The 27,862-nt window shown below is 38.8% G+C and overlaps 3 protein-coding genes across 3 annotated transcripts in view; all 3 read right to left on the bottom strand.

Annotated features, from left to right (window-relative positions):
- The window catches only part of calm3a (calmodulin 3a (phosphorylase kinase, delta)), a 12,227-nt gene extending 3,829 nt beyond the window's left edge, over positions 1–8,398 (bottom strand). The window contains exons 1-3 of the mRNA XM_010774341.1: positions 8,067–8,398; positions 3,113–3,143; positions 2,555–2,698 (exon numbers count right to left, since the gene is read on the bottom strand). Of these exons, the coding sequence (XP_010772643.1) occupies positions 2,555–2,698; positions 3,113–3,143; positions 8,067–8,069 (178 nt within the window). The 5' untranslated portion in view covers positions 8,070–8,398. The remainder of the gene's footprint in view (positions 1–2,554; positions 2,699–3,112; positions 3,144–8,066) is intronic.
- Positions 8,399–13,445: 5,047 nt separating this feature from the next.
- Positions 13,446–17,594, bottom strand: LOC104948185 (potassium channel subfamily K member 13). The gene is made up of 3 exons (XM_010774347.1): positions 17,258–17,594; positions 13,586–14,129; positions 13,446–13,479 (listed from the first exon to the last, which is right to left on the bottom strand). Exons 1-3 carry the CDS (start codon positions 17,592–17,594, stop codon positions 13,446–13,448), a joined length of 915 nt encoding a protein of 304 aa, XP_010772649.1.
- A 1,448-nt stretch (positions 17,595–19,042) lies between these two features.
- On the bottom strand, positions 19,043–24,872 carry LOC104948184 (galaxin; the record flags this gene model as incomplete). Its single annotated transcript, XM_010774346.1, has 8 exons — positions 19,043–20,800; positions 20,914–20,967; positions 21,080–21,230; positions 21,568–21,724; positions 22,783–22,967; positions 23,484–23,569; positions 24,596–24,684; positions 24,850–24,872. Coding segments are annotated over 8 exons (1,002 nt in total), but the record flags the coding sequence as incomplete, so codon positions are not given.
- Positions 24,873–27,862: the final 2,990 nt, after the last annotated feature.

Genomic DNA, 27,862 nt, shown 5'->3' with positions numbered 1-27,862 from the left:
ACATACATACTGTATGTTAAATGGATATATCCGCCTTCTTTCATTTATCTTTCCATTCCCACAACAATATACATAAAGAAATGGCATATTTTGGACATAGTTCGAATGGTGATTAATCATGATTAATTCATTTTTAAGCTGTGATTAATCTGATTAAACATTTTAATCGTTAAGCCCTAATAAATATATAAAAATTAGGGCTGTCAGTCGATTAAAATATTTCATCGCATGATTGTCCATAGTTAATCGCGATTAATCACACATTTTTGATCTGTTCTAAATGTACCTTAGAGGAAGTTTTTAATACTCTTATCAACATATGAGTGGACAAATATGCTTTATGCAAATGTTTATTATCATTTGAACAATGACAAATATTCTCATGAATATTAAACACAACAACCTCTGAACATTACAAATATTCGCCTCAATTGAACCTGGAACCTCTCTCATACAATAATACAATACACATGGTGTGTGTGTGTGTGTGTGTGTGTGTGTGTGTGTGTGTGTGTGTGTGTGTGTGTGTGTGTGTGTGTGTGTGTGTGTGTGTGTGTGTGTGTGCGTGCGGAGAGAGAGACACTATGATGGATCGTTGGAGCTTTGTGTAACTCAAGGCATATGCTCGAACGGGAGCTGCCTGGACGCTGCAATCATGTTGCGAGCACTATCCGTGCTGAGTGTGCTGACTTTTCGTACAATGTCCCACTGTCTGGCTGCCTGCATAAAGTCAAGTGCTCGGCGCAGTTGTCGGCGAAATGTCGCTCCTCTGTTTTCATTTAGACAGCTCCTTATATCCATTAGCGCAGCTAGCTAGCACCAGATGCTAACAACAACAACAATACACGTAAGGTCTCTCTCTCGCGCCGCACATACACACATCCTCCCTGTCCTCCCGATGGCCAGTCGGTGCCTGCCGGTGATCGTGGAAGTGTGGTCTGCCACAAGCGGGCAGCAGGAGCGGGGCTGTCAGCATCAGCTTGTAGATGGTATTTTAAACTCGATGCGCTCTGAAACTACGAGGAGGCCGAGGACAAAAAATACACATGCGTTAATCGCGTTAAAATAATTAGTGGCGTTATTAACGCTATTATTAACGCGTTATTAACGCGTTATTAACGCTATTATTAACGCGTTATTAACGCTATTATTAACGCTATTATTAACGCGTTATTAACGCTATTATTAACGCTATTATTAACGCGTTAACTTGACAGCCCTAATAAAAATATTTTATCATGTTTTTAATTTTCGCACCTATAACAGTCATATTATTTCATCCAATAGCCTCGTTAAACTTCCACCAGAAAACAGTTGAAAATTGCTTTTATGGTGTTCCGAGGAATTCTGCGGCTCAGCCTAAGGTCTCAGCCCCTCGTTCGCACGAGAAAGTTACCGGTGCTCCAAGTAGGAAGAGGAGCACACAGGAGACAACCGTTTAATTGCAGACTGTTATGTTTATGTGGGGAAATGGCAGTGCATACATTATTTGAGATATATTTCAAACTCGGACCTCATTTTAAGGACATGTCGGCCAGGGGTGTAGAGCTATTTGTTTAAGCACCGGATTGGCAAAACAGGAGAGTAAACCAGTCTGCCTTGATCTATGAATTCATGTCCGGGACTCTCACGGTATCTGCTGCCCACAGCTGTTTTATAGAAGGAAAACCTCCTTCACTTCATGAAATGGCTGCAGCATCAGGAGACAGCGGGACGTATACTCCGCCTCAGAGAAGTGTAGCACCAGCGAACTGCCCGATTACTCCCCCTTTTATTAGTTTTATGAAGGAGATGTCCGGTCACCAAGGCGCAAGATGTGTGTGTATGTGCTCTGCTCAGCTCAGCTCTGTGTGTTCGGTGTGTTTGTGTCTGTCACTGGCATTTGTTTTCAAATGACCATGAACAGTAATTTACACACATCTGGCTAACTCCATAGGTATATGTGGGTGTTCCCAAAAGAAGTTAGTTTAATCTTAATCTCGATGTAGTGCTAAATGTGTACCGGAACGAACAACACTATCATACTATCTTCTGAAAACAAATTCCAGTGTCACACAGACACACACACACACACACACACCCTGGCGACCGGACATCTCCTTCATAATGCGCCTTCTCCTAGTTTTCCCAGCATTCACTGGATTATCCGTGAATCATACAAACAAAGCCACAACGTTCATTTATCTGTTTTCCCGTTTTGGTTTAAAAACTGAATAACATCGTTTTTCTGGTTTTCCCCGAAAAACAAAAAAACGACACTGGTTCTTTTTAAAAAGTTATTAATATGTTTTGGATGCATATTGTTCTAGTATTTGTTCTGGCTGTAACATGCAATTGGCCTCTGTTGCTACCTGCTGGTGGTGAGTAAATATTAAAATCAGTTCAAATTGACAACCGGTCTGCGATTCTTTTTTAATGTATCTGCTGGTCCTTGGCACAATAAAGGTTGGGAACCCCTGGTTTAAGGCATGAGCAACAACTGACCAAGATTACCCTTTACATTGTGGTAATTAAAAGTTTCAACATATCATTTTATTGTGTGTTTCCTCCTCACCATCAGCATCCACCTCATTGATCATGTCCTGCAGCTCGGCCTCAGTGGGGTTCTGTCCCAAAGAGCGCATCACAGTCCCGAGCTCCTTGGTAGTGATTGTACCATCGCCATCCTTGTCAAACAGCGAGAATGCCTCCTTGAACTCTGTGCATTGACAGAAATAACACTCGTCAATACAGACACTTCACTGTCAGGCTTTCAAGTAGCCTGAATAGAAAACACGTGCTCAGCATTACCAGGGTGTGTGCATGACTAATGCAATGCTATGAAGGAATGTAACATGTGGGGTGCTGGACCCCTGATTTAAACAACAGCACAGCATGAGTTAAAGCATTGGTGCATCTATTGATTCCTAGAAATGGATGTGCATATGTGAGTTTTTTCACGTGTAAGTATTATCCTGAGTCTCCTTTTAGACTTGTCAACCACCAGCTAATATCCTCACAGATCTCTGGTTACTTAAATCTCTGAAGACATTCAAGCTTCTCAGGTTTGTTGGAGAATGAATGAAGGTGCTTAACCTAAAACAAACCAAACACAGTTAAGGTATGCCCTCACCAGCAATCTGCTCCTCAGTCAGCTGATCAGCCTGTTAACAAAAGAATAAGACATTGATAAAAACACTGATAGTCCAACATGAAAATCGTATTGTGGGCAGTCCTGCCAATGATTATCGTATATTTTATACTTTTTAGTTCGGTAGATTTATTACAAATGTATTGTTTAAAAGTCAAATGTAAAAGTAGTGAGTAGGTTAGTTGAAATATGAGGGTTTTTTACATTATTGTCGAGACGAAAGTCAATATTAAAATGAAAATAATAATATCTGAGGAAAAACGGACGGATAAATAATAATTTTTATGTATTTTCGTTTAGATTATTATTATTATAGTTCAATAGCAATAGGGGTATTTTTTTTTTTTTTTCAATAGCATAGGCTACTTTTTCTGAATGATAAGCGAGCTGTTGTTAAAAAAATGTTAATGCCGCTTCCAGTAACACGGCAACAAAAGGGGCAGGAATTATGATGGCCGGTCTTTGTTACCAAAGCCACGCGGGGAGAAGTTGGCGACAGTGTGTGTGAGGCTTCAGAGATGCCGTTGGTATGTTTCTCCGTTGTTTATTGTGTTTTGCGTACTTGATCTATTGCCTTATTGTGTGAGAGTGCTGTTGCGCAATGGACGGCTTTTACGCAGCGTGGTTTGTGTGCACTCCGTTTTGTTTGGTGTATATTTATAGACAGCGCAGATGGTGTTCAGTTGAGGTTTTCTCGGTTGCTTGGTTTCAAGTAGAGAAATATACTTTCTTATTAATTCATTTAAATTAATGATGTTTTGTAGAATAACTCACAATTTATCATTTGAATTATGATAAAAATGGAATGTGACTGAATTATTATTTGCAATGAGGCATACAAAACGTTTGATTTTATTTGCATGTGTGCTAACATTTGTTTGTCCTCTGTGTTTTGAAGGTTTTCAACCTGATGAAAATCTGATGCAAAGTCTGATTTAAAAAGAAAAGAAAGACAAAAGAAAGTTGTCCAAGCGTCCTCTGTTGCCCACCAGCCTCTCAAGTTCGGGAAAAACACTGAATAAAGGCCAAAACCCGGAAGAACTGGACAATTATCCTAGGGAAGACTTAACAAATATAAAAACTTGATTTAATTGCCTTCACTGATGGTGTGTATGGCTGGAGTTGCTGGAGCCCTTTTAGTCTGACTTATGACAAAATTGTCCTTCAAATCCAGTACTCATTGTCAATTGTGTCATTCATCTTATTGGAAGGGTCTTCAAGGTTCATATGCTCAAGATCTATTTTCAATGCAGTGTTCTGTAAAGATCAGAGGCAATAGAGTGCCACAGTCCTAAAACCCGGAAGCAAGTTAGCATTTTACCACTTCCGGTTCCTTAGACAAAAACCAATGCAATTTCTCCATAGGATTTTGGAAAATAGCTCAAAAATAAGGTCTGTGGTTGACACAAATTGAAGAGACAGATCACGTTTTGTTCAGCCGGATAATATCCACATGTCTACCCTACTTTTATAATTTTGAATCATACATTTAATCGATAGATTTATGATCGATAGATTTTAGGACGCGTCACTGTGGCACTCTATATCCTAAATAAATAACCTGTTCCTAACAATATGGATAAGGCTACAGTATTTAGATATTAGTTTTTTTTTGCAATGTATATGTCATAATACTTTTAATTTGAATTGCCTTGATGTTGAAAATGTGCTGCATAAATAAGCCTGCCTAGCCTTACAGTTGTTAAGTGTCTACGAGTTTCTTTTTTTCTACCATGCACACTCGGAACACCTCAACATGACTCAGCTGCTCTTCTTTGTGTAGAAGGTAACTACAGACTTTTAAAATTAACCTTTTAAGCTTTCAGTGGGTGAGTGTTAATACTCAAAGATTTATTTTAGGTGAATGTGACTTTGAAATCTTCCAGTACCATGATTATACAGATACAAGCTTTGGGTTTGCCTAATGAGAAGCACTGGCAGCAGATTTCACTCTTCAATCATCATCTAAAGATCTATGCCAATGCACTATAAACAAAGTAATTCAAAACAGACTGTGATATAATCTGACAGCTGGGCACAGTCATTGCCTATACGAACTACCAAAAGACTAACCCTTCAGACAAAAGGCTATTAAAACAAGCTAAATATTGTGTAACACCACTTCCTTTATTGAAAGCGTCCCCAATGGAGAAAGTGGATTTATACTTTATTTATAAAAATTATATTTTATACAATTTGGCTACATACACATTTTCAGGGTGGCTATGGTTTAGGCAGACCTAAATATTTTAAGTCATTTTGATAATCACAAAAAATCTAATAGAAGACAGACTCAGAGATAGGGGTGGTTGTGTGGTGGAGAAGACGGTAAAACTGAACTGGGAAAAACATAGCGTCTGTCAGCGGGTTGACTTCACAGCTGTGAGTTTCTCAGTCTGCATGTCGGATTGAGCCACCTTGATTCCAATCTTACCGGGTTTGAAACACTTCCTCCTCTAAATACAGCGTGCTTCCTGCCTCATATATATATAGCCTGGTACTGGTTTCAATCAAATGTTACATTCGGTGAATTGTATTTCAAAAATGTAATACTTTGGTCAGCTAATTTAGAAAAATTTATTTAAACCATAATATAAATAAAGCCCTATTTTTAGATAAATTAATATTTTTAAAGGATCTGAAGGAACCCTAATGGGATTTCAGTTTATTTGTTGTATTAAGTCAAACATATATTAGTATTTTACACAAACCCACATGCTAATATCAGTGGGCCAATGTTATCCAAACCTGCTGCTCTTAAGATTGCACTTTTTGCTTTGGCATTTCTAAACACAACATTTATTTTCATTAACTTAATTTGACAGGCCATTCTGCCACTCCTGTGAGGTCTTACCAGGCCTGTCTAAGTCAGTCAACATGCCCACTTCAGGCTGAGAAAGTGTGATGAGGGACGGGTATAAATACTCCATAGCCAGAAATACACACGCCTGCTATAATTAGTGAGACACGAACAGGGTCGGCAATGTAGCACACTGAATATCACAGCAAAACTAACCACCTCTTTGTATCTTCTTTACTGAACAGATGTGAAGTGCAGTTTATCATCATAGACTAGCCCCCGTGCCAACTGTTGCTTGACATTGCTTGCTGCTTTGTGAAGTCCTTCATGTTGTCAGGAAATTATTTTCAAATGAATTAGAAACAACTGACATATTCAGGTATAACAAGAATTTACTAGCCACATGAAATCCCAATAGCCTACAATAGTATAGTACTGATAAAGGACTTGCTCATTTGAGTATAACCTAAGCTAGGCAATTAAACAAGTAAATATGTAGATAATGCAACAATAAATAAATAAATGGTTCCTCTGTTGCCTCACAGAATGAAGCATTAATTGGTTACTAAAAATGTTGTGCTATTTCAGAACTAAAGAGATAAACGCTAACATTTCTGTAGCTCAATATGGTGTTAACACTATGTGTTCCTCGACTCAATTTCTATGATTCACCGTGTTGGTTTTGTGGAGGGGGTTGGGGGGATAAAGAAAAGGGAGCAAGAGAGACTGCAGAGTATTCACTCCGTCCACTGCAAACCAGTTCAGCGGTGCTGAAGCAAGCAGTGTCTGGATCAGAGCAAAGCAAGGTTGAGTGTAAGAGGATTTGTACAGCTGCTGTGAAAGTGCTCAGCAAAACAGTATTGCTGCTTTTCAACTTATTATTAAACAAAATATCGCATTTTCTCATGTCGAGTATAGAAAACTAAGGGCCACAGGTGATTTCTTTTCATGCATGTTACTCAATGGAGTGTAGTGTCCTTAAAATCTAAGAGACCATGTGTATGTTCTTGCACAGTACTGTATATAAGAATAATGGCAGATTAAGAATAAGACATTGGTTATAGTGCCACTGTTGGGCTTATTTGAAATATGTATTTTTAGCTGTCATTTTGGAGGGGTGCACTGCGGGTCCTGACAGCCTACTGCACCAAGCATGGTTTGGTTCAATGCGGGGGAAAGGGAGGGCGGAAGGAGGGGTGGCAAAGAAGATCATTCAGCAGGAGCAGAATGCAGATCCACGTTATGGCGCAATACGTAACGGTAGAGATGCTGTCATGGAGGTGTTTCGAGAGCACACAGCCCAAAAATGTTGCAACACAACCGTCATAATGTCCATGCAATGTGAAAAACAATTGTTGCTTATGGTAAGCCACAAACTACTACCTGTGAGCTGTGTTCTTATGTAATCGAAATTGTTGGTGATTACAACCTTTTTTTCCCGCTTGTTGCGCATGTCACTCTATATCCAAAGCCTCCATGCTGTTGTGCCTGTAAGAGGTTCTACCCATGTTGCAGCAACTTGTAATGTGGGATGTCAAATGGTAGTTAGCAAGACAGTTTGCCAGAGCTTTGATAGTCATCTTGCAAGATTAACGAGATGGGTTGCAGATCGCCTTAACACTGGACGGTCTATTTTTACACAGCACCTCCTTCACCAGCGCCACCACGCCCACTCTCGACTCAAAGCAAAAGCGATAAAAAACGCTGCAAACCTTGATCCGAGCATGGAGGTTAAACCACAGTATTTACACACACTTAAAGGAAATTAGCTAAATTGTAGCTATAACATAACAGCAGAAAGCAGATGGTGTGGTTCCCCTCGCAATACGACGTGCACATTAAGCTGCGCAGGTGATAATAAATACATTGGTTTCCTTTGGTTTACTTCATATGTAGAAAAACACTGAGTAACATAGTGATATAAAGACAAAGTGATTATCGACAACGTTTGCCCACATCAACCTCAGGACTCGCTGCAGTTTATCTAGCTTGTAAAAAACATTAAACAGCTATCTTTAGCTCGGATGGTTTACTGAATGACAAGCAGAGGATATGTTTAATTGCAATACGATTAGTTTGCTACAGCAGTGTAATCATATTAACGACCTAACATGGCTAGCGTTAGCCCGTACTCACCATTGTATCGTTGACGTTTCGAGCTCCGTGAAGATGACGACAAATATAAGGTTTTGTATTGACCTTACAGTTACACGTAAGAAGTCCTTAAATTAATTCAAACTTTATTACAATATATTTTTTGAGCAATCTGTGGAGACTGTCCCCGTGTTGCACCAGAGTGGCCCGGAAACCTCAATCCAGTGTGTCCTATGCCTCGAGTACTGTATCCTTCCGCCGGTGCCGGTTTGGTCCTCCCACTTAATGCAATGTCAAAAATATTGAGCACTGCACAGGTGGAAGTGTTTTAATTGCAATATACGTTTACTATTTGTTATTAAATGCCTATTTGATACATACGCTATGCAAAACCACAATTCTTGTTGCTCTATATTCACCAAACGCGCAAAGATACCATCCTCACCACCCAGTCTCAAGGAGTGACAGTGTATGGAAGATTAACAATGCCATACTGCGCGTTCCGTACAAGTGAATTATTTAGTATGACTGAAAAAACGTTTCTATACATAGTATGTGAAATTAAGAATAATAAAATACAAGGATGTTCTAGTGCACCTTCTACAGAATATTCTGACCCAGAATTTATCATTTTAGTGTCAAGATGTGCAATTTGGACATATTAGTAAACTTTTAATAGAAAATGTAAAAAAATACATTGCTCCCGCTGTGCAGCAGCAGGGCCCAGGCAAATTAAAAAGGAATGTCAACTAAAAATAATTCCTTCTTAATCCACTGACTCTTGCTTGCGGCAATGTTGTTTGGCCCGTTTGTCTGAAGTAAATGTTGTGTCTTTTTGCTTTATTTTTCTTGTCAGAGTAGACCAGAATGCGTAGTTTACATGTTAAAAGGAAAACAAAATCTTCTGGGGGAGGGTCCCCCCAGACACCCTTGCAGGGGTTCTGTCCACAAACGTCGTTCTTGAAGAAACACACTCCTCAATGTCAGTTTTGGTAATTTATTGACAAGGATGACGACACCCTGAAACAGAGTAATGCAGCAAGATAAGCTGACAAAGTATTACATCCATGCAATTTAATCAACACAAATATATACCACGAAACAGAGTATAGTAGTATAATAGTATAATATATATATAGTATAATATATAGTATAATATAATAGTGGAAACAGTCTTACATGAATGAGTGGACGAACGTCTCAACTCGAGGCGGAGTGAATGAACAATGTTTGAACTAAAATGGCCGCTCGGCACTACCGGGTCAGAGCACGGCATAACCGGGCAGCGACAGCAGTGACACTGCCCTCTAGTGGCCGGCGATAAACTCTTCAGTTCTCACAATAGAGTGCATCATAAATGTATTGATCATAAATCTATCGATTAGATTTACGATTAGAAAATTATAAATGTAGGGTAGACGTGGATATTATCCGACTGAACAAAACGTGATCCGTCTCTTAAATGTGTGTCAACCAACCATAGACTTATTTCGAGCTATTTTCCAAAATCCTATGGAGATGTATTGTATGTATTGCTTTTTTGTCGAAGGAACCCATGCGCAGCTTTCTTGCGGGTTTTAGGACGCATCACTGTGGCACAAAAAAGGAGATCATTGGCTTCCTCAATCATTTTCATAACCACTTTTGAAAACAAAGTGACGCCCCTGGTCACAATAACAACAAAGTTTATTTCTGAAAGAGGGACTCACTCCACGTTGACTCTCTGTCGGAGTCCCTCAGACAGCCGAGGAGCAGGGAGCCTCTGGGGGCCAGATCCGCTCTATGGACCTCTCAGACCCGACCACAGTGCGGGTTCTCCGGGAACACACACAACTTTGTGGAGCTGCTCTCCAACATCTTCATTAATACATTGAATAATCGGGCAGTGTGTTCAGTGGCGACTGGTCATTAGGGGCAGGCCTTCGATCTAGCCCCTCTGTCTAAGTCAGGGGTGTGATACTCAAATACACAGTGGGCCAAAATAAAAAAAAATCGGTACTAGTCGAGGGCCGGACTGGTTCAATGTTTATTGCAAAACGTATTGAAATTAACTTATTGCACATATTATTAAACCTGGAACTAACAAAGCTTAAATTATTGCCTATAAAAAAAACATTAAACATTAAATAATCAGTTGCATTCATTTCTTATGGCTCTATCTGCAGCTTTTCCGGAGTCATTTCTTATGATTACATTTTTCCACAGGCTTCAAAAAAACNACTCAGTTTGCTGCTCTGTGATGCTAGTTCAAGCCAGATACTTGGCATCTCATCTTGGGTGCAAGTTCATCAATGTTTGGGGTCAGGCTCTGAGCTGAGGAAATCCTCAGGATTGAGTGAAGGTGTGCGTGCAATATACCGGCGGGCCAGATCTAATAGTAATTAAAAATTATCCTGCGGGCCGAAATTAAATCCACCAAGGTCCTGATTTGGCCCCCGGGCCTTGAGTTTCACACATTTGGTCTAAGAGAATGGGTGCTGCTGTAAAAACTACACTCCACATGCTCAGAGTATTTTTCTATTCAATGTGTGCGGCAAAAAAATAATCACCATGGGGGGACTGTGCTGGCATACCTACCAAACGTCATCTCATAATTCAGAGAGCTGATTGGCTTTAAGCACCTGTGCCGCGAAAAGTGTAGTTTTCACCCTGTAGTGAAGAGGAGACGAGAAAGAGGAACGTATAGCGATTAAAATCAGTAAAACGAAAAGAAAATGAATGAAGTTGACCAACTACTTCAGCTTTGGTAAGTTAATTTTATGTCATATCTTTTGTTGATCTTCTGTGTTTTGCCTATAGGCTATTGCTCTGCTGGATCGATTGATATTGTGACCTCGGTGATGAGTGTCTGTGTTTTCCTTATACCCGGACCCCCCTTGAATTGACTTATGTGCAGAATCTCTTGCTAAAAACACACATGTGCTTTAAAAAAAGTTAAAGACTCAATGGGAATAGGAATGAAAGAGAAAAGTAGATCTACAAGAGGATAAATATTTGAAAGCAATACAAAATAGTTGAGAGCCTTATTGCATTATATCTTGATAATGGTCACCTTGTGTCTGATTTTGGTTTTACTTTGCAAGACATTTCTGCCATAAAGTGTTGCATAAAAACTAATTAGAATGCAGGATACTAAGTGTTTGACACTAAAAAGCAGTGCCCACCACACATTAATGTTGTCTTGACGTTCCATCTGCCTAGTAGAGTTATATCATCTAAAGATTATTGCAATGGCCAGACCTTTTATTTCTTCCAGGGGTACGGAGGATGGGTGCATCCTATTTCATAAGGGAGTACACTCAAAAACTACAAAGCCTTATCCACAAGTCTGCACAAATTGTCGAAGTCAGTTGCAGCTCAATCAGAATGCTTGTCCTAGGGATTATTTGTTGTAAAAGAATAGAGGACACATCTTTTATGGCCTTAAGTCCCCGTGCTGGCTTCAGTGGGATTCATGTTAAGATGCTAACACTTTACAATAACTCCATTTATGGGCATGTACTTGATTTTCGTGTTAAAAATGTAAACGATATAGTTTATTAATGTGAATTATAAAGTACTCCAGGAGAGGGAGACATTGCTCTAATAATTCCAATAGTTAACATCCAAAACTGGTCAGCGACAGTGACACAAGGTTGCATCAGACAGTAAAAAAAAAAACAAGGAACAAGAACAAATGGAAGAATGACGAGAACAAATTCAGAAATGTAAAACATAATAAAAAGATTGGTGTTTATTTTTCCAAGAAATTTAAGGTCAAAAAGTCTGGTATGGGGTGTGGAGTTAACACTTCATCAATAGGGTGTTTTTCATCTGCACGCCCACGGGTTACAAGAAGTCCTTCTTTGCATTCTTTCCGCCTTCTGTAATGGATGCACTGAATGGGTATAAAGCGCAAGGCCCTAAACCAGAGTCGGTCTGAAGTAAGATATTTCTCAGTAAAAAGTCAATTTAGAGACAACATACACAAAGCATATGGGCCACATTGTTAGTAAGTGTTTTCAGTCTTGCTCCTATAGATGGGAGCCTTTTATTTAGTTGTTTGTCCCTTATAATCCATTCATTCTTTCATCTTAATTCAGCTGATTTCATGCTAGGAAAGAAGTGTGTTGCCAAAGCAAAACATCGTCAGATGTGGGGGAAGATAACTCATGCATCAGCTATTGATGATTGTGGTTATTTTATGAATTGTACAGATGCGAGAATGCTCCTTAACCTAATGCGTGGTTTAGATTCTCATAATATTGGCCTTCATCTATCGCTAGCAGGAAACAATTACTTGAACACTTTGATGACTACATTATGTATTTTAAGTAAAGGACAGATGCATCTATTAACTGTAAATATTTTCCTAGGCCCAACTTTGACCCAGTTTATTAGTCAGTACTGCCCTCGCTGAGCACAGGCCTGCCACCTTGGGCTGCTGTGCTCTCAGTGTTTTGTCTCCCTATTCCTGCCTGAAGGCGTCAGCTGATAGAGGTGTTATAGTTCTTTATCTTGTTATGCACAATGTTGATTATTCTCTCAGAACTAGTTAAATACAGGGGTCTGGAGTAGAGATCTTCAGAATTGGTTTGGCAACCGCTGTGTCAACTCGTGGCACAGCACATGTCTTGTGAATTCTCCGGCCAGGGCCCCAAATAAACCATCAGTGTTTGCCATCAATGTTTCTGCTCTCCCCGTGTCTCTCTGAGTCCTGTCTCCATTGCTTCAGAAGTTTTCATCACACTGATAACTTAGTTCATAGGGTGATTCCATCAGGCTTCTGCAACAGGTGTTCATAATGAACACGCAAAAGATGGGACTCTTGATTTATTTCCTTTACGTTTTTGACTATTATGGTTGCTTCTTGTCAGAGAGTACCAGAATTCGGGGCACAGGTATAAAGTGTATCATGTCATATGATTAGGTGTGTCTGACCCCGGAAGGGCATATGGTTTTTGACCACCTTAGTGCGAGTGTTAAAGTATCGCAACGATTGTTTGTATGAATGACATCTGAATGGAAATGGATTCTTCTTTTACGATGCACAAAAATATAAAATAAATGGATTGTTTTATTCTGCACCTGATAACGAGCCTACCTAATCTTCATTTAAACAATAACACAAGCGGTATTGTATCCACACAGTATAGCTGGTCAGCCAGGTCATTCCCGGGAGTTAAAACACCACATAGCCTTAGCATTAAGCTAAATCTCCAACAGACAAAATTCAAATTTCAATCGGTCTGTTTATTGATATTATCTTTTAGAATTATTTTTAATTTAACCGGGTAGGCAGTGGATTTAATTCCTCTCGACAATTATCCTGTTCCTGTTTTTCAGAGATTCCTCTGTCTATCTCTCTGTGGCACACGGTTTCCACTTGAGTCTTGTCACAAAGGCATTTACCGATAGCATTGTGTACACAGTAGTGCCACATCATGCCATGGCCTGAACTGGGGGTAGCTTGCACCTGTTGACCATTCACAGTGTCATCTTCACAATAACATATAGGAGGCTCAGAGTCAGAAAAACAGAGTTTGAGTAGTGGTCTGAGTTGCAGCATATTTTGGCGAAACCTGCCAAACACCCATGCCAGTGTTCTCAGCATCCAGTCCAAACCCTGTTTGATGATCACAGAAATGGTGTTAAAGAGGGAATACGTGCAGCACACTCCCAAGAGCATCAGGAGACAGTTTGCAACCTGGTACGCCCATGTGTCCTCATGGTGCTCTCTCTGGCCACTAACAAAATCCCCAAAGCCCACTGTGCTGAACGCCACAAAGCAGAAGTAAAGGGACTGTGTGTAAGTCCAGCCCTCCATGACTGAATAGAGAGAGGCAGCCCCACAAGCAAACAGCAGGACAGCTACAAAAAGGATGAATGTGACTTGGTATACAGATGGTTTCCAGTCTTCATTTCTGTCATCTTCACTGGTTCGGCCCTGCAGTCCACTGTGTTCGATTCTCCTTCTGTGACACCTAAATATAAGCAAGCTTAGCATTGTTATGACTCTCTCCAGGAAGAGATTGAAGAAGAGTATGGTAGCCGAACAGCCCAGCAACCCATAGAGAACGAGCAAGGCCTTCCCCGTAACAGTGATCGGGGCTGTCACTCCGAACCCTAAAAGAAACATTTATGGTTAATACTCTCATCTGCAATTACAGACTCTATCATACCATTAATGTCCTTGCACATAGAATTGTATTTTTACCACTGTTAAATGTGTTGTGTTACGCCATGGCCTAGCAAGTGCATTTTGGCAATATTAGGATGGATGTAAGTTTTACTATGTAATATTTAAAACAAGAAATCACCTGCCTTTTTACTTATAAAGCTATAGAAATTAGATGATAAAACACTGAAGAACTTTGGTGTCTGTATATGTCCTATTGTCCTGCATATTTTTTCTTTCTGACCGGTTATAAATGATTTATTTAATGTGCTTAAGAATAAAAGGGTGCACCTGGCAAAGTTACACTTTTATGCTGGTGTGCATAAAAATAAAGCATAAAAGCCTGGTATCCTTTTTGGCCATAAAAGTGTTTACGCTTCCTCCAAGTTCCCTTGAACCATAATTGACCTTGGTCAAATGAGACCATGTGATATATTGAACTTTGCCAAGTAGCAGAAGTCGTGGCGGGGGTTTTGGCTTCCCTCCTTCCCCCGGTTTGTTCTTGTATTATTAATGACCGGATTGTACTGATTTCATCAATCCCCCAAGGAGGTATAAATTGTATTAATGTCTGTGACGTCGTGACCTTTACCCCAAAACAATTCAGCAGCTGCTGTAAAGCATCTATTTAATATTTAAGACGAACTTATCTGTTAAAAACATTTGACAAGTACACACCCAAGTACACTACTTAAGTGCGATTTTGAGATAGTACTTTACTTCAGTATTTTAATTGTTCTCCCCACTACAATTCAGAGCTTAATCGTGTACTTTTACTCCACTACATTTATTTCATACACTAGGTTCCTTTGCAGATTTATGATATGAAATATAATTAATACCTAAATAAGACTTTGGTCAGACCTGGAGTAACATTCATAAGCTAACCTGCAGTATATAAAGTAATTAGATGTACCTACATGTTTACCAGCTGTGATAAACACATTAATGCATCAATAATTGTAAACAAAACATAGTATTAGAAAATGGGATAATCTGCTTAATGAGTATTTTTACTTTTGGTATTTTAAGTATATTTTCATTGTAAGACTTTTACTTGAGAAATATTTGCATTGCAGGCTTTTTACTTGTAACAGAGTATTCCAAGATTGTGGTGTTTCTACTTTCTAAGATATGAGTACTTCTTCCACCTCTGACAGCAGGTAATCCCACCCGTATCACAGCATTTTGTGTTATAGTCACGAAATGTAATCTATTGATTCGTTTTCACCAACAGGATTTTCCCATTTTATGACTATAGCACAAAATGCCGTGAGACTGGGTTAGGTATTCAAAGTAACTTCACCTCGATCCATAAAACTATGGCTTACACTAACATCCTCCTTGTAAAACAAATTTTACTCATATCCTTTACCACGTGTGTCTGTTCCTGTGGTTTCACCCACTCTATCCTCTTAAACTTTTGAAGACTTGTAAGGTCTGGAGGACATCCGAGAGTCAATGAGGCTTGTATTGGAACACTGAAAAGGCCACTTGGACTATTAATGTAAACAGAGGGCACAGGCCACACAGAGACCTGCATATGTTCTCCTGTATTCATATATACAGTAGTGTCATTGATCAGTAACACATTTCAAAAATCCATGTGGATTTCACAACAACACTGACAGGGATAGATCACTGGAGTGTTGCAATAACAGAACTTCCAATCTTTTAGCCATGCTACTACTGTATGATCAGCAATGAAGGCGGTAGCCCACCATGTTATCCTACTGCTACCATATCCTATCCACATTATTATTTCCTTCGGCACCACTGACAGGTAAACATTTTCACTGAGAGATATTTAAAGATATACTTGATGTTTTTCGTACAACAGGGTCTTTCAGCTAGGAATAGAAAAGCAGTTGAGAAGAGGGGAGGAGAGGGGATGGAATAACATGCTGCCAATATTTTTATTGGGAGAGAGTTGAAATATTGGGCTGAGGCTTGGATGATTAAAATAGATCTTCAGCCATTGTTCCCCGCCCAAGTTTTGCTCTTCATATCAACGTCAGGAAATGTCTTTATCGGGTGGACCAGGAGAACCACATGTGAGGTTTATTCCGTTTCGTGAAAAGATTCTTTAGGAATTTTTGTTTTGGTCAGTGGTCTAGAGGAAGGAAAATATATCTGCCAAAGCCATGAGTCATATGAAAAGTAAAGCATTTGATTGTGGGAAAAAAAGTTTGTCAGGATGTGTTTTAGTGTCACATAGTATCCTGATTGCGGTCAGTAAACATGGAAGTTGTTGTTAAAAGGAAATTGACCAGGGCTCTGTGCCATCTGTCGCTTGGTTTCCACAGTGACAGAGAGGGACTAAAGATAGTAGATACAATTATAAGTCTGTACATTGATTCTCAGAGATGAGGCTTGTTTCATTTTTATCTTGAGAACATGTTTGTCCTCTACAGGTTAAGGTAGAATATGGATTTGGATTGATTGAGTTTAAAAACAACTCCCCCCTGTATGCCTCCCCAAATCAATATGGCTTAATGTGTCCTTTCTAATTCAGTTCATAGGATTAGTTCATTGTGTGTAATTGTAGATAATTTATTTTGCATGAACATGCTATGGCTTGGTCATAAAGGGATCATCTCTGTGTCAGGAAGTGCTGAACAATTTGCCTTTATCTTATCTGTTGGTTTTTCAATTGCTATTTTTGTGTGTTATTTTAGACCTCAGGACTGTGGGAAACAGTATTTCGATCTTTCTGTGTGTACAAACATATTTTGAGATTGACAATAAAGGTGACTATGACTTTGACTTTGATTTATGTTGCATAAAAATGTTGGCTGCAGTAGTCAGAATAATAGGTGTTGCACTTAGCAATTAACAGTAAAACGAACCGTGTTATATTTCCTATTGCATTTTGAAAGACTGGACATTCATTTGACAAAAATAATCTGCTAAACCACATTATATGTTGCGTGATTTAAAAAAAAAAACATTGGTGAAAATGATGTTGTGCAGAACACTGGAAAGGTAATTGATAAATTGTAGATTAATCAGCTGATGTTACCATTTTTCATACTTTATTCCAGGTATAATGTACCTCATATTCTTCTTGACTCACCAATGGTGGAGACTACTGTTCCCACAAAGTAGAAGGCACCGTGTATATCCCATAGAGCTCTGCCTTGTTCTGCCCTGATGCCTGCAGTCCTGGCCTCTTCATAGTGACACAACAGGGATTTCAGGTCTTCAAGGTTTATGTTATGCTCATAGCTGAAGTCTCTTAGCCTCCTTTCCCAGAGCTGGTGGGCCTTTAGCTCTGCTGGTCTCTCCAAGGAAGAAAATAAGGCAGCGCCAGCCAGCATGTAAAGAGCAATGAGCACACAGAGCAAGGAGATGCGAGCAGTTTCCCTGCTAGGGATCAGGGATGGGCAGCAGCAGGAGAAATATGTCTTCATTGTAGAGTGGATTTTTCTTCTTTGTGTGCTGTAAAGTCAAATGCTATAAGCAAAAGCATCAAGAGCGATGATATTTGCTCAGCTTATTGACACCATCAGAATGGTGAAACAGGAGAGCACATTGTAAGTCTAGTTCTTCTCTCTGCCTTTCTATAGTCATCCATGCACTCCTAGCATATTCAAAGCAACTTAACACATTACTTACACAGCAACAGTTTCCTCAACTGAGAGTCTGTCAGTACGGCAGCGTCTCGGTCTACAGGTGGCATTAACTCTGGCTTTAATGATCTTTGTATGTGTATGGCTTCTGCTTATCACCAGCTCAATAATCCATCTTGACTCTTCTTTTTATGAGCCACAAATATATGCACTCCTGCTCTACCTAGCATAAAACAGACAATATACAGTATGTGTTTACTGCCTGAGTCTGTATCAGATATACTGGTTCTTATGCAATCTGGTCCACGCTCACTGTTAGTGTCAAGTTATGACTCTTCTTTTTCTTTCTGAGAAGAGAACTTCATAATATATTTAGAATGTGCAAGCACTACATATTTCCAATTGATCAGAACACAAGCATCCTGTTTGAGTTTGAAAGTGTGAATCTCAATCACAAAACTTAGCAGTTCCTTATAAGTGTGTTTATATTGGAGAACTATTCAACTGAGAAGTTTTCTCCACTGTTTTAGGCAAGTTTGCAAGTTTAAGTGTAAGACAAACATAAAATGGGTGGGACATCAAAGTAGTTGTGGTTAATTAAATGAGCTAATAGGCAATGGCATGTTAAGTATTTCGATTTTGTCTCGACGGCTGACATTATGTCTGGTATTTTCCCAATGTAGAGGAACACCCCTTGTTCTTCCTCTGAGACTTACTGGAATAACACAATATAAAGCAAGTACTTTAAATGCCACACCAATTAGTCAATGGTTATTTATAACAAGACAACTATTATTTCAGTATTACTGTCAATGGTGATCTTACACTGAAACACCAAAAGAATAGTTGTTTGGCACCATATACTGTATATGTAAAATACATACAAATAAAATACTGTCGCAAAGGCCATGCCCCAGAGTCTTACACTGTAATAATTATTTATTAACATAAGTTTGCTTGCATTGAGCAAAAATAAATCCCATTAAGGTCTTACTTTGGGTAGTGGGACAGCTGTTTGCATGATGTTTTATTGTTTGCAAATTTTCTGTGAAGATGTGTGCTAAATTTGGATGGAAAACGTAATAGTTTTAGCTTCAGAGGCACACACAAAACAACAGACCATGTCATGGTCTTTACTTTAAGCCCCCAAGCTCATGCTCAAAATAAGGCAAGTCATAACAAGTTGTATTATGATTGTATTATGATTGTATTTTATTGCGATACAATGTATAAAACACAAAGGACAAAAGGATTTCCTGTCCTATATTCAAATAAACATGCAATAGATATGTAATACCAGGTTTATAACACTTACTTCAACTAGAAAGAAATTCAACTATAGATTTGGAAAATATATTTTAGTTTAAGTTCATACAGTACAGAGATGAACAGTACTCTACAGAAAAGGTGCAGCCTAATAGTTTGTAATAAATACAATGATGTCAATGGACAGCTTATTCTTTGGGTGATTAGGTTTTGCTTCCTTATGGCACATTAGTACCCCTGATGTTTCTTTTAAATTAAGTCATAGCTTTATTAAATAATAATGACATGATAAATCCTGTAATTTACATTTCAACGTGAGTGAATGGCATGTGTGCAAACAGTTTTCATAAGAATTTAGTGAAAGAATACAAATAATAAAGTATAACAATTAACAAACAATGATTAGCATAATATACTGAAAGCCAGAGCACATTAGCTTATTCTGTATTGAACTGTTTCAATGACCAGTCCAAAGGCAGTCAAGACAAAGTCAATACAGAGTTCAGATCAAATCAGTTTCAAGTAAAACTCTGCAAAAGGTTGTTGATAATAATGTCCTAAATACTTGGGCATTTTGGAGGGATGGCTTTATGTCTGTCAGTCACAAGGGTGTGTTGACCTCCTGTAGGTTTAAGCCCGGGGTTAATGCAAAGATTAGGTTAACAAACAACTTTTTACAAGCTTATTATTAAAATGTACAATTACCTGATGCAAGCAAAGGAGTAAGCGCACCAGACACACATCACTGTGTGACGCAGGATGTATGGCATTGACCCGAGGTTAGATGGCAAGTTCTCAGGTAATCCTGTTTTTGAACACCACATTTTTATTGTAACGCAAACACAGAACGGACAGATAGCTTATGAGAAGATATTCACTAAATATTATGAAAGTGTTTTAGATTAGAATCGCTGGCTTATCGATACTTTGCACACAGAGACATTCATTTTGTAATTTGTTGTGCCATATTCTGGGAATACAATAGTAATACAAAAGTGTGCCTGTGCACCTGCACTGCAGAACCTGTTTAGGTAGCAAAGCTACTTTGTAAGGTTTAGAAAGGATAGTGTTTCGGGTTAGAATACTTAAGGAAGTGGGGTTATTTTGTGCAAAAGATACGGAACAAAGAATTCAACATTGACTTTTAGTTTCACACGGGACAGAGGTTGAGTTTGATGAACCCACACATCAACCTCAACCTCCTCCCAATAAAGACTTTGTTGCTTTTTATACTACGTCACCTTTCCTGGCTCACAATCAGGTGTGTCACATACTATTTATAGTGCATTGCGTTTTTAGGTACGTATAAAAAGTGCATGAGAAAAGCCTGTCAGTCTAAAAACCGTAGTTGGCTGCGTGTTAATTACAGTGTCCCTTAAGATGATGATAATAGAAAAATATTGTAACTACCTTTTAAATAGCTGATAAGTAATAAAAGATTGAAGATTTTTCAGATACATTTACCAACCCTGACCATGAATACAGCAACAGAGAAACTTGGTTGTAACATATAAAGGTGGTGACCTAAGGACCATAACACTTGGAAAAAATGAAATAGAGTGACTGGAGAACAGAATCGTGGTTGAAATCAACGAAGACATTCTTTCCATCAAAGAAGTAGATCTTTCCTGGGGTCAGTTTAGGGAAGCTGAAGCAGTCAGGTGTCTTCAGGATGTGAGGCAAGGCCAAATGTGTCATAGTGGCATTTCTTCCATGGATTTTCAGCACATCACGAAACACGATGCTGTTCAGAGACACACTGTCCACTGTCCCGATTTGCACTAAACAGGGACATAAACACAAACGGTTTTAAGCACCACTGTACATTTGTCAAGAGGCATCTTTAGATGTATGTACACAGAAATGTGTAGAAAATGTTAAACCTATATCTTACTTTTGTTGCAAAGATCTGATTCATTCAGATTGTTTATGGAAAGGAGTTTGGATTCTGAAAGGACATAATACACGTATATTATTGCTAAGATCCAGAAACTGAACCATGCATGTTAAAGTGACAAAGATCAGATACTGTTCTGTTAGGCAAGCATCTCAGAACTGACCGTTGATACTCTTGATTTGGTTCTTTGCTGGACTCAGCCTTTCTGCGCAGCATGACCACAGTGAGGCGTTGAAGTACTGGTGACCACAACATCCGAACCCACTCTTTTTAGAGTAGAGCACCTCATTGAACTCGCTGGAGCAGCAAACACTCTAAATTTGAAGTAGACATTATGTATAATATGAATGGTCATATTCATGAGAAAATAAGACAGAAAAAAAAATACTTTCTTTGAAATTTGAAGACAAAAGATAATCAAGAACCATTTGAATCTTAAACATGGCATTGTTTTAGGTGAAGTCAATCTCACATGTACTGTCCTCATGGTGAGTTTGTTGGCCTTGTGAGGTTTGGCTGTTTCTCATCATAGAAATATGTTGTCACCGCAGATACATCACACATAATATTCAAGATTCACTCACACCACTTAACAGTTGTGAAGTTGAAATCCAAATGGTTTTGGGTATCATTATTATTACAAAATCCTACCTCTGGGGTTTGCAGAAGGGATCCACAGCAGTTATAATATTTCTCTCCACTTTGTCCAGTCAGGTTGTAAAGTCTTCCCGCACAGCACTTCTTCTTTGGGTCTGAGATGTTGTAGGCTCCCCCCCCACAGCAGTGAGAGTTTCCATTTTTGGCATGCCTGGGGAAACATAGCTTTGTAATATCAAATCAGGTGATTGAGATTAAGAACAAAGGACTTGAAGCCTGGAGCGTATAGTCTTATCTTTTTAATCAGACATGCATAAGAGGCTGTTTAATGTTAATCAGTAAACCGACTTGCATCTCCAGCAGAGACGTCTGGGTCTCTTGTCACCTGAGAAGGGTAAATCCAACCTGCAGTCTCCTAATATCTCTGGTGTAGTCTACCCCACCTCCTCAAAAAACATATATCTGGGTCTTTAGCTTCCCTAGAATTTTTCACCATCTAATAGATCACTTAAAAAGACTAATCCTTTTCAAGCTGGTCAGCTAGGATAGGGATTGATGAGTAATTTATATAACAAATTGAACTAATAAATAAACCAAAAAAACCAAAGCTTACTAAACTAAAAGAGCTGCTGAGTCAGACTTCTCTCTGGATTTGTCATTTGATTATTTTTAAGTACTGAATAAGTTAAGATTCAACCAAAAGACAGACTTGCACATACTGTAACTCTTAAACTCTTAAATGTCAGGGCCCTATCAAGTTTTAGTAAACCACTGGTAGACACAACAGGGACATGCAGAAGTATTGCCAAACCTTCCCACACACACGGCAGATGTTCATAAATGCAGTTGCAAACCCAGACAGTCAGTCATTCCGTGGCTCAATGGTGCACAACAATTTCCAGAGGCAATCAAAAAAGGAGGCACATGATCAGAGCATGGCTGCTGGAATGCCTTCCTGTCTGGGAGACAGTATTTAAACATCAACAAATAATTTTTCCTTGCACCCTAACTCACAAGAGAAATAGCGCAATTCCATATCCATCAGTTCATCTTTGAACACCCACAAAATACATACCAGACACTACAGCACTCAAAAGTGAGCCAAAACACATACCAGGCACTGCAGCACTCAAAAGTGAGCCACAACCCTTCAAGTCTATGGCCAAAACATATACAAGACAATAAAGTGACCCCAAAAAAATGTTTACCGTCTCATTGAATTAAAAATGGTTTTCAATTATAAATATAAACACATGCACAAATAATCACCTTTGTCCATGGCAACAGATGTCCTCCTCAGGAAGATAGAGTTCTCTCCCGCAGTAGTGTTGTTCAGGTGAGGGATGAGTCCCTCCAGCTGAACATACATCTTCATCATCTCTGTACTTGTACAAGGTGCCTTTACGACAGAGGACTCCGCTTTGTGCCAAGCAATAAGATGTCTGTCCGAAGCACTTTAAGAATCACAGAAAACAAAGTAAAACTGTGCAAATGGAATTCTGAAAAAAATAAAGACCCAAAATAAAAAGGAAAATCGTCCTTCTGCTTGTGCCGTCAACATAAACAACACAATTGTAAGCAGCGTCTACTGTCCATTAGATCAAAAAACACAGTCACTCACTATATATAAGAAGCTGGGTGGAGCTCTGAGCCCGCTGACCTAAGCTGCACCACAACAGCAGTTTTGTTTTTTACAGTATAATCTGAGATGAATTTCTATCAGTTGTAAAACTACTACATTATTTATTTGCAAAATATAAAGAAATGTGATCCAGGTCGTTGTCAGAAGACCCATAAGGCAGCCACTTTTTTTAAGAATGAGGTGATGTTAACCAAAAACCCCTCAAATCTCACGGAAAGGGTGTAGTTTTTTTTTCCAAAGACAAACACAGAGACAAATATTTGACCTTTACAGAAAATATACTCCACCCAGCTGAGTTGAAACAGTTATCACATGTTTAGTATATTACTTGATCTTTCCAAAGTTTCCTTCCAGTTACACAGCCATCGCAGCAGATGTGCGCACTTGGGTCATACACAGGGAGGACACCCTCATCTACAGAACAGACAGGGATGGTGGGGTTAGGAGGAGAAAAAAAAGTAAGGTTATTAGGCGGTGTTGGGATGAATGACGTTGGGAAAAATGTAACTCAGAGGTTGGATCAATATTTGAAAATTTAGTTTACCAGCAAATATTTCTCAAGAAAGTTCCCTTTTTGACAGACACACAAGGAGACTGTTCTCTAATCTGTGCAAAGGGTGGAATAACATATGTGTGGTTTTATGAACTTAACATTATCCTTGAGGTAATTCTAGTAAATATCAAATGCTATAAAGGCAGTTTTATGACTTAAGACTGAACATATTTAAACATCTAAAAAAAGAAAAAGTCTACATTTATTCTTCCAAAAGAAAAAGATACATAAAACCAAGGTCTTATTGCTGTTTTCACGTTATGTTTCAGATGTTTCGACTATTCCTTCTGTAGTCTTAAATCTGTTTACACTTACTAACCCATGACCCCAATCTTTCCCCAACAAATGACTACATAAACAAATCTTGACCACTCCTGTGACAGATTAGCCCTCGTATGAAGTAATGAGTTTTGTAAATGTCATATGTAACAGTTTGTATAAGGAATATGCAATGTAAACTTAATAAGGTTGTTCGATCTGACAGCATGTGTTGTTTGGGATAAATCAAGTCTCACACCTTTTGCAAAAGGAGCCTTATATGTTTTGCTGCATAGCCTTTATGAGATACGATATAAAAGCAGCTATTCATGCTTGTAACATTGTTGATGTTTCCCACATGTCATAACTTGTGCGTGCCCAGGTTATTCAGGTTAAATAGACATCATAAGATCATTAAACCTACAGTTGGTCTTCTGGCATAGTAGCATATTAGTCCAACACTTCACAGTTTGCCTTTAGGTGTTTTGTGTGCAACTGAAGTAATATCGGCTCATGAATCGTATTAGGGGATTGTGTCAACACACCTGCATCAATATGATGACGTAACATCCAATAAAAGTAACTGATTAAAGTCCAACCCACACAAAACTACACACCCACTCACATACCTGAGGTGCAGCAGCATTGAGACTTTGGCTGTTTTTTGTCACAGGAGCTGGAACGCTTTGACCCACAGATACAAAATGTTGTCTCTTTGCTGTGGACGTGCAGAGATAAGGAAATAATAACCACAAAGGCACAATAACCAAGTATTGCAAACCAACTGAGTCAATATTTTCAACACAATATTGTTTGCCAGTTTTTGGCAATAATAGCATTTTGTTGTTCTCAGTAAGATAGTCAAAAACGTTGGTTTACTTACCAAATGAGCAGAGAAGAGGGTTTCTTGAAAACAAAACACAAAAATGTGAATATCTTTAAGCAATAGAGTGGTGCAGTGACGAGTCCTAAAACCCGGAACTGAGTCAGCATTTTACCACTACTGGTTCCCTCGTCACAGAGCCAATGGGATTCCTCCATAGTTTTTGGAAAATAGCTCGAAATAAGGTCTGTGGTTGACATAAATTTAAGAGACGGATCACGTTTTGTTCTTCGACATTAAATACACCAGCAGTGACCCCACTGGTGATTTTTGAAGAGTTTACGTGTCTGAAAAACGATGGTTGTTAACAAGTGGCTGAATAGGACTACAGAAGTTGTCGAGGACGTTGTACGTCATTACGCCGAACACGTAAACACTCTTCTAAGTTTGTTTGCCCCTGTTCTGCTTGAAAGCAAGTACCTGGCTCTTGCAAACTGTTAAAACAAACGCTTCAACTTGTACAATTTTGAGTCTGTATTTTTATCGATCTTAAGTTGGCGTGACGTTGAAGTCATGCGACCCCGCTCATTTATAGCATAACGTTTGCATTTTGCTTCTGGTGATTAGATTTATGATTAAAAAATTATAAAAGTAGGAGACATGTGGAGATCATCCGGCTGACCAAACGTGCATTTATCAAACAGGTTCGTTTTCCACAGACCTTATTTCGAGCTATTTTCCAAAATCCTATGGCTTTTTTGTCTAGGGAACCCATGCACAGTTTATTTCCAGGTAAATACGTCATCCCTGCACCACTCTATTGCATCCAATCTAAGTGGGAGTATAGGTGTTTTATTTGTTCATGCTTTGTTTGATTGAAGACCCATTGTATCAGTCTTAAAAAAACACGGGAAGTTTTTGTTTGGTTCCCAGAATGTTCATCAACTCCAGTTCGAAACCCGCCTCGGCCACCACTGCGTCACTCAGGCCGTTGTGTCCTTGGGCAAGACAATTTACTCGCATTTGCTCCTGTGGGTAATGTCCGCAGTAATGACTCTTACATGTCTAATATGTGTAATGTGTAATTGTAAAGCGCTTTGAGCACCTGTACTGTAAAAGCGCTCTAATAAAAAATGTATTGCATTATTATTATTATTATTATTATTATTACGTTCTCTAAAAACATTCTTAAAATGTTTTTGATAACATTGTTAGAACATTATGCCCTACTGTTCTTAAAATGTTTTCAGCTGCAAGTTAGATTTCTTTATGTTGCCAGAATGTTATTATTTTAGAGAAGGATAACATACTTTATGTTTAAAACATTATGTAAATGTTCTGTGGTAACAATTTACTAAAATATTTGTACAATATTAGAACATAAAGACAAAAAATTCCTGTAATTGTTCAACTCAAAATTCCTGGGTAAGTGGACTAACCACTCATTAGGATGATTTTGATAGTCAGAATGTTGCTTTGAAAATGTTCTTCATTTGTTATCATGTAACATTGAGGGAACGTTTTATATAGAACATCTTTAATGTGTTACCCAACAACGTCCAAATCACATCCTTAGAATGTTGCAGGCAAAACGTTCCACCTTTGTTAACATATCACATTAAAGGAACGTTTCTCAGGCCTTAATAACATCCTCAAAGCATCCTCTGAATGTTGCAGTTAAATTGTTATGTCTTAGTTAACCTTAAACCTTATAGGAACATTATTTGAAAAAATAAACATCCTAAAAAGGTTCTTTGAACATCAGATTAAAACGTTTCTTTAAAACCTTATTAGAACCAATAGGTAACGTTAGCCAAAGTTGTGAGAACGTTCCCGCTGGGTAAGTTACCCGGTCAGTTCATTACATAACATCTTACAGTAGCCTTTAAAATCAACAGCGACAGGTGGGGCCATAGATTCTCCTCATCTTTGTTGAAGATTTAAGGCAACACCGTGTGGTAAGTTAAATGTCACCTATTATGCAAAATCCACTTTTTCATGTCTTTTATACTTTACTCTGTGTAAAGAGATTCTGAAAGTTTCAGGAAAAAAGATTCGCTCACTTTTTGTCCTGATCCATTGATATAAAAACCTGTCTGAAAATGATCTGATCTTGCACTTTATGATGTCATAACGTTTTTTTGGCTTGTGTAACCATTAGCCAATAAACAACCAAGGTAACCCCCCCCACTTTAACACCTGAATCTTCTCCTACAGCACCATTGTTTTGTTTTTTAACCAATCTCTCTCAGAGGGGCGTGGGGAGTGGCTCCTTATTTTCATCTAAAGCAACAGACAGAGAATCAGCACTTTTGAAACAGGGCTGAAAAAGAGGGGATTATGGGTAATGCTGCAATGATCTGTTTGGTGTTTGAAGCCAAACACTTCAGAGACATATTTGTATATATCTGAGACCTATAATAAAGTAATGAGAAACAGTATAATAGGGGACCTTTAAAGGATTGTCCCTTGATAGTCTCTTGTCTGTAAGTATAGTGACTGTTGTAGCTCTAGCATTGAAGGTGAGTTACACAGCCTTCCGTCGAGGATTGACAACGTAAACTCCAGAGCCTTGTTTCATGGTGTGGACCGGTGTTAAAGCAGTATGGGGCATTAGTTTACATCTGTGGGGACACATTTATCATCCTGGGGCTGTCAGCAGTATGTCACTGTCTTTGCCCCCCAGGCCTGCAGCCACCACAGGGGTTTGACAGATTTGTGTGTGTGAGAGAGAGACAGAAGGAGAAGGATGGGGCCCCGAAAGGCGCCTTCACCCTAAATGACCTTGTGTGTAAGTGATGTAATGAGACAAAAGATTAATGATATAGAGTAACAATGTGGACTTTCCTTGTGCTCACACTATAGTCTAAATGCATTGATATCCATCTCTGATCAAATGTATTTCTGTAATGGAAAGAAAGAGGGTACTGCCAACTCTGTTAAGTCTCTAACTAAATGATGGATGACACTTTCTCTTTTTAGAGAGCCAACCAACCACAGCACCGGGCAGAAAAAGAGTCTCTATTATTTATTATAAATGTCAAAGGCTCAAAAGATAATATGTCAACTGGGT

The sequence above is a fragment of the Notothenia coriiceps genome, unplaced genomic scaffold, assembly GCF_000735185.1.
Source record: "Notothenia coriiceps isolate Sejong01 unplaced genomic scaffold, NC01 NC01_scaffold00013891, whole genome shotgun sequence".
In the NCBI taxonomy this organism is placed as follows: Eukaryota; Metazoa; Chordata; class Actinopteri; order Perciformes; family Nototheniidae; genus Notothenia; species Notothenia coriiceps.
This window is presented reverse-complemented; position numbering and strand designations above follow the sequence as displayed.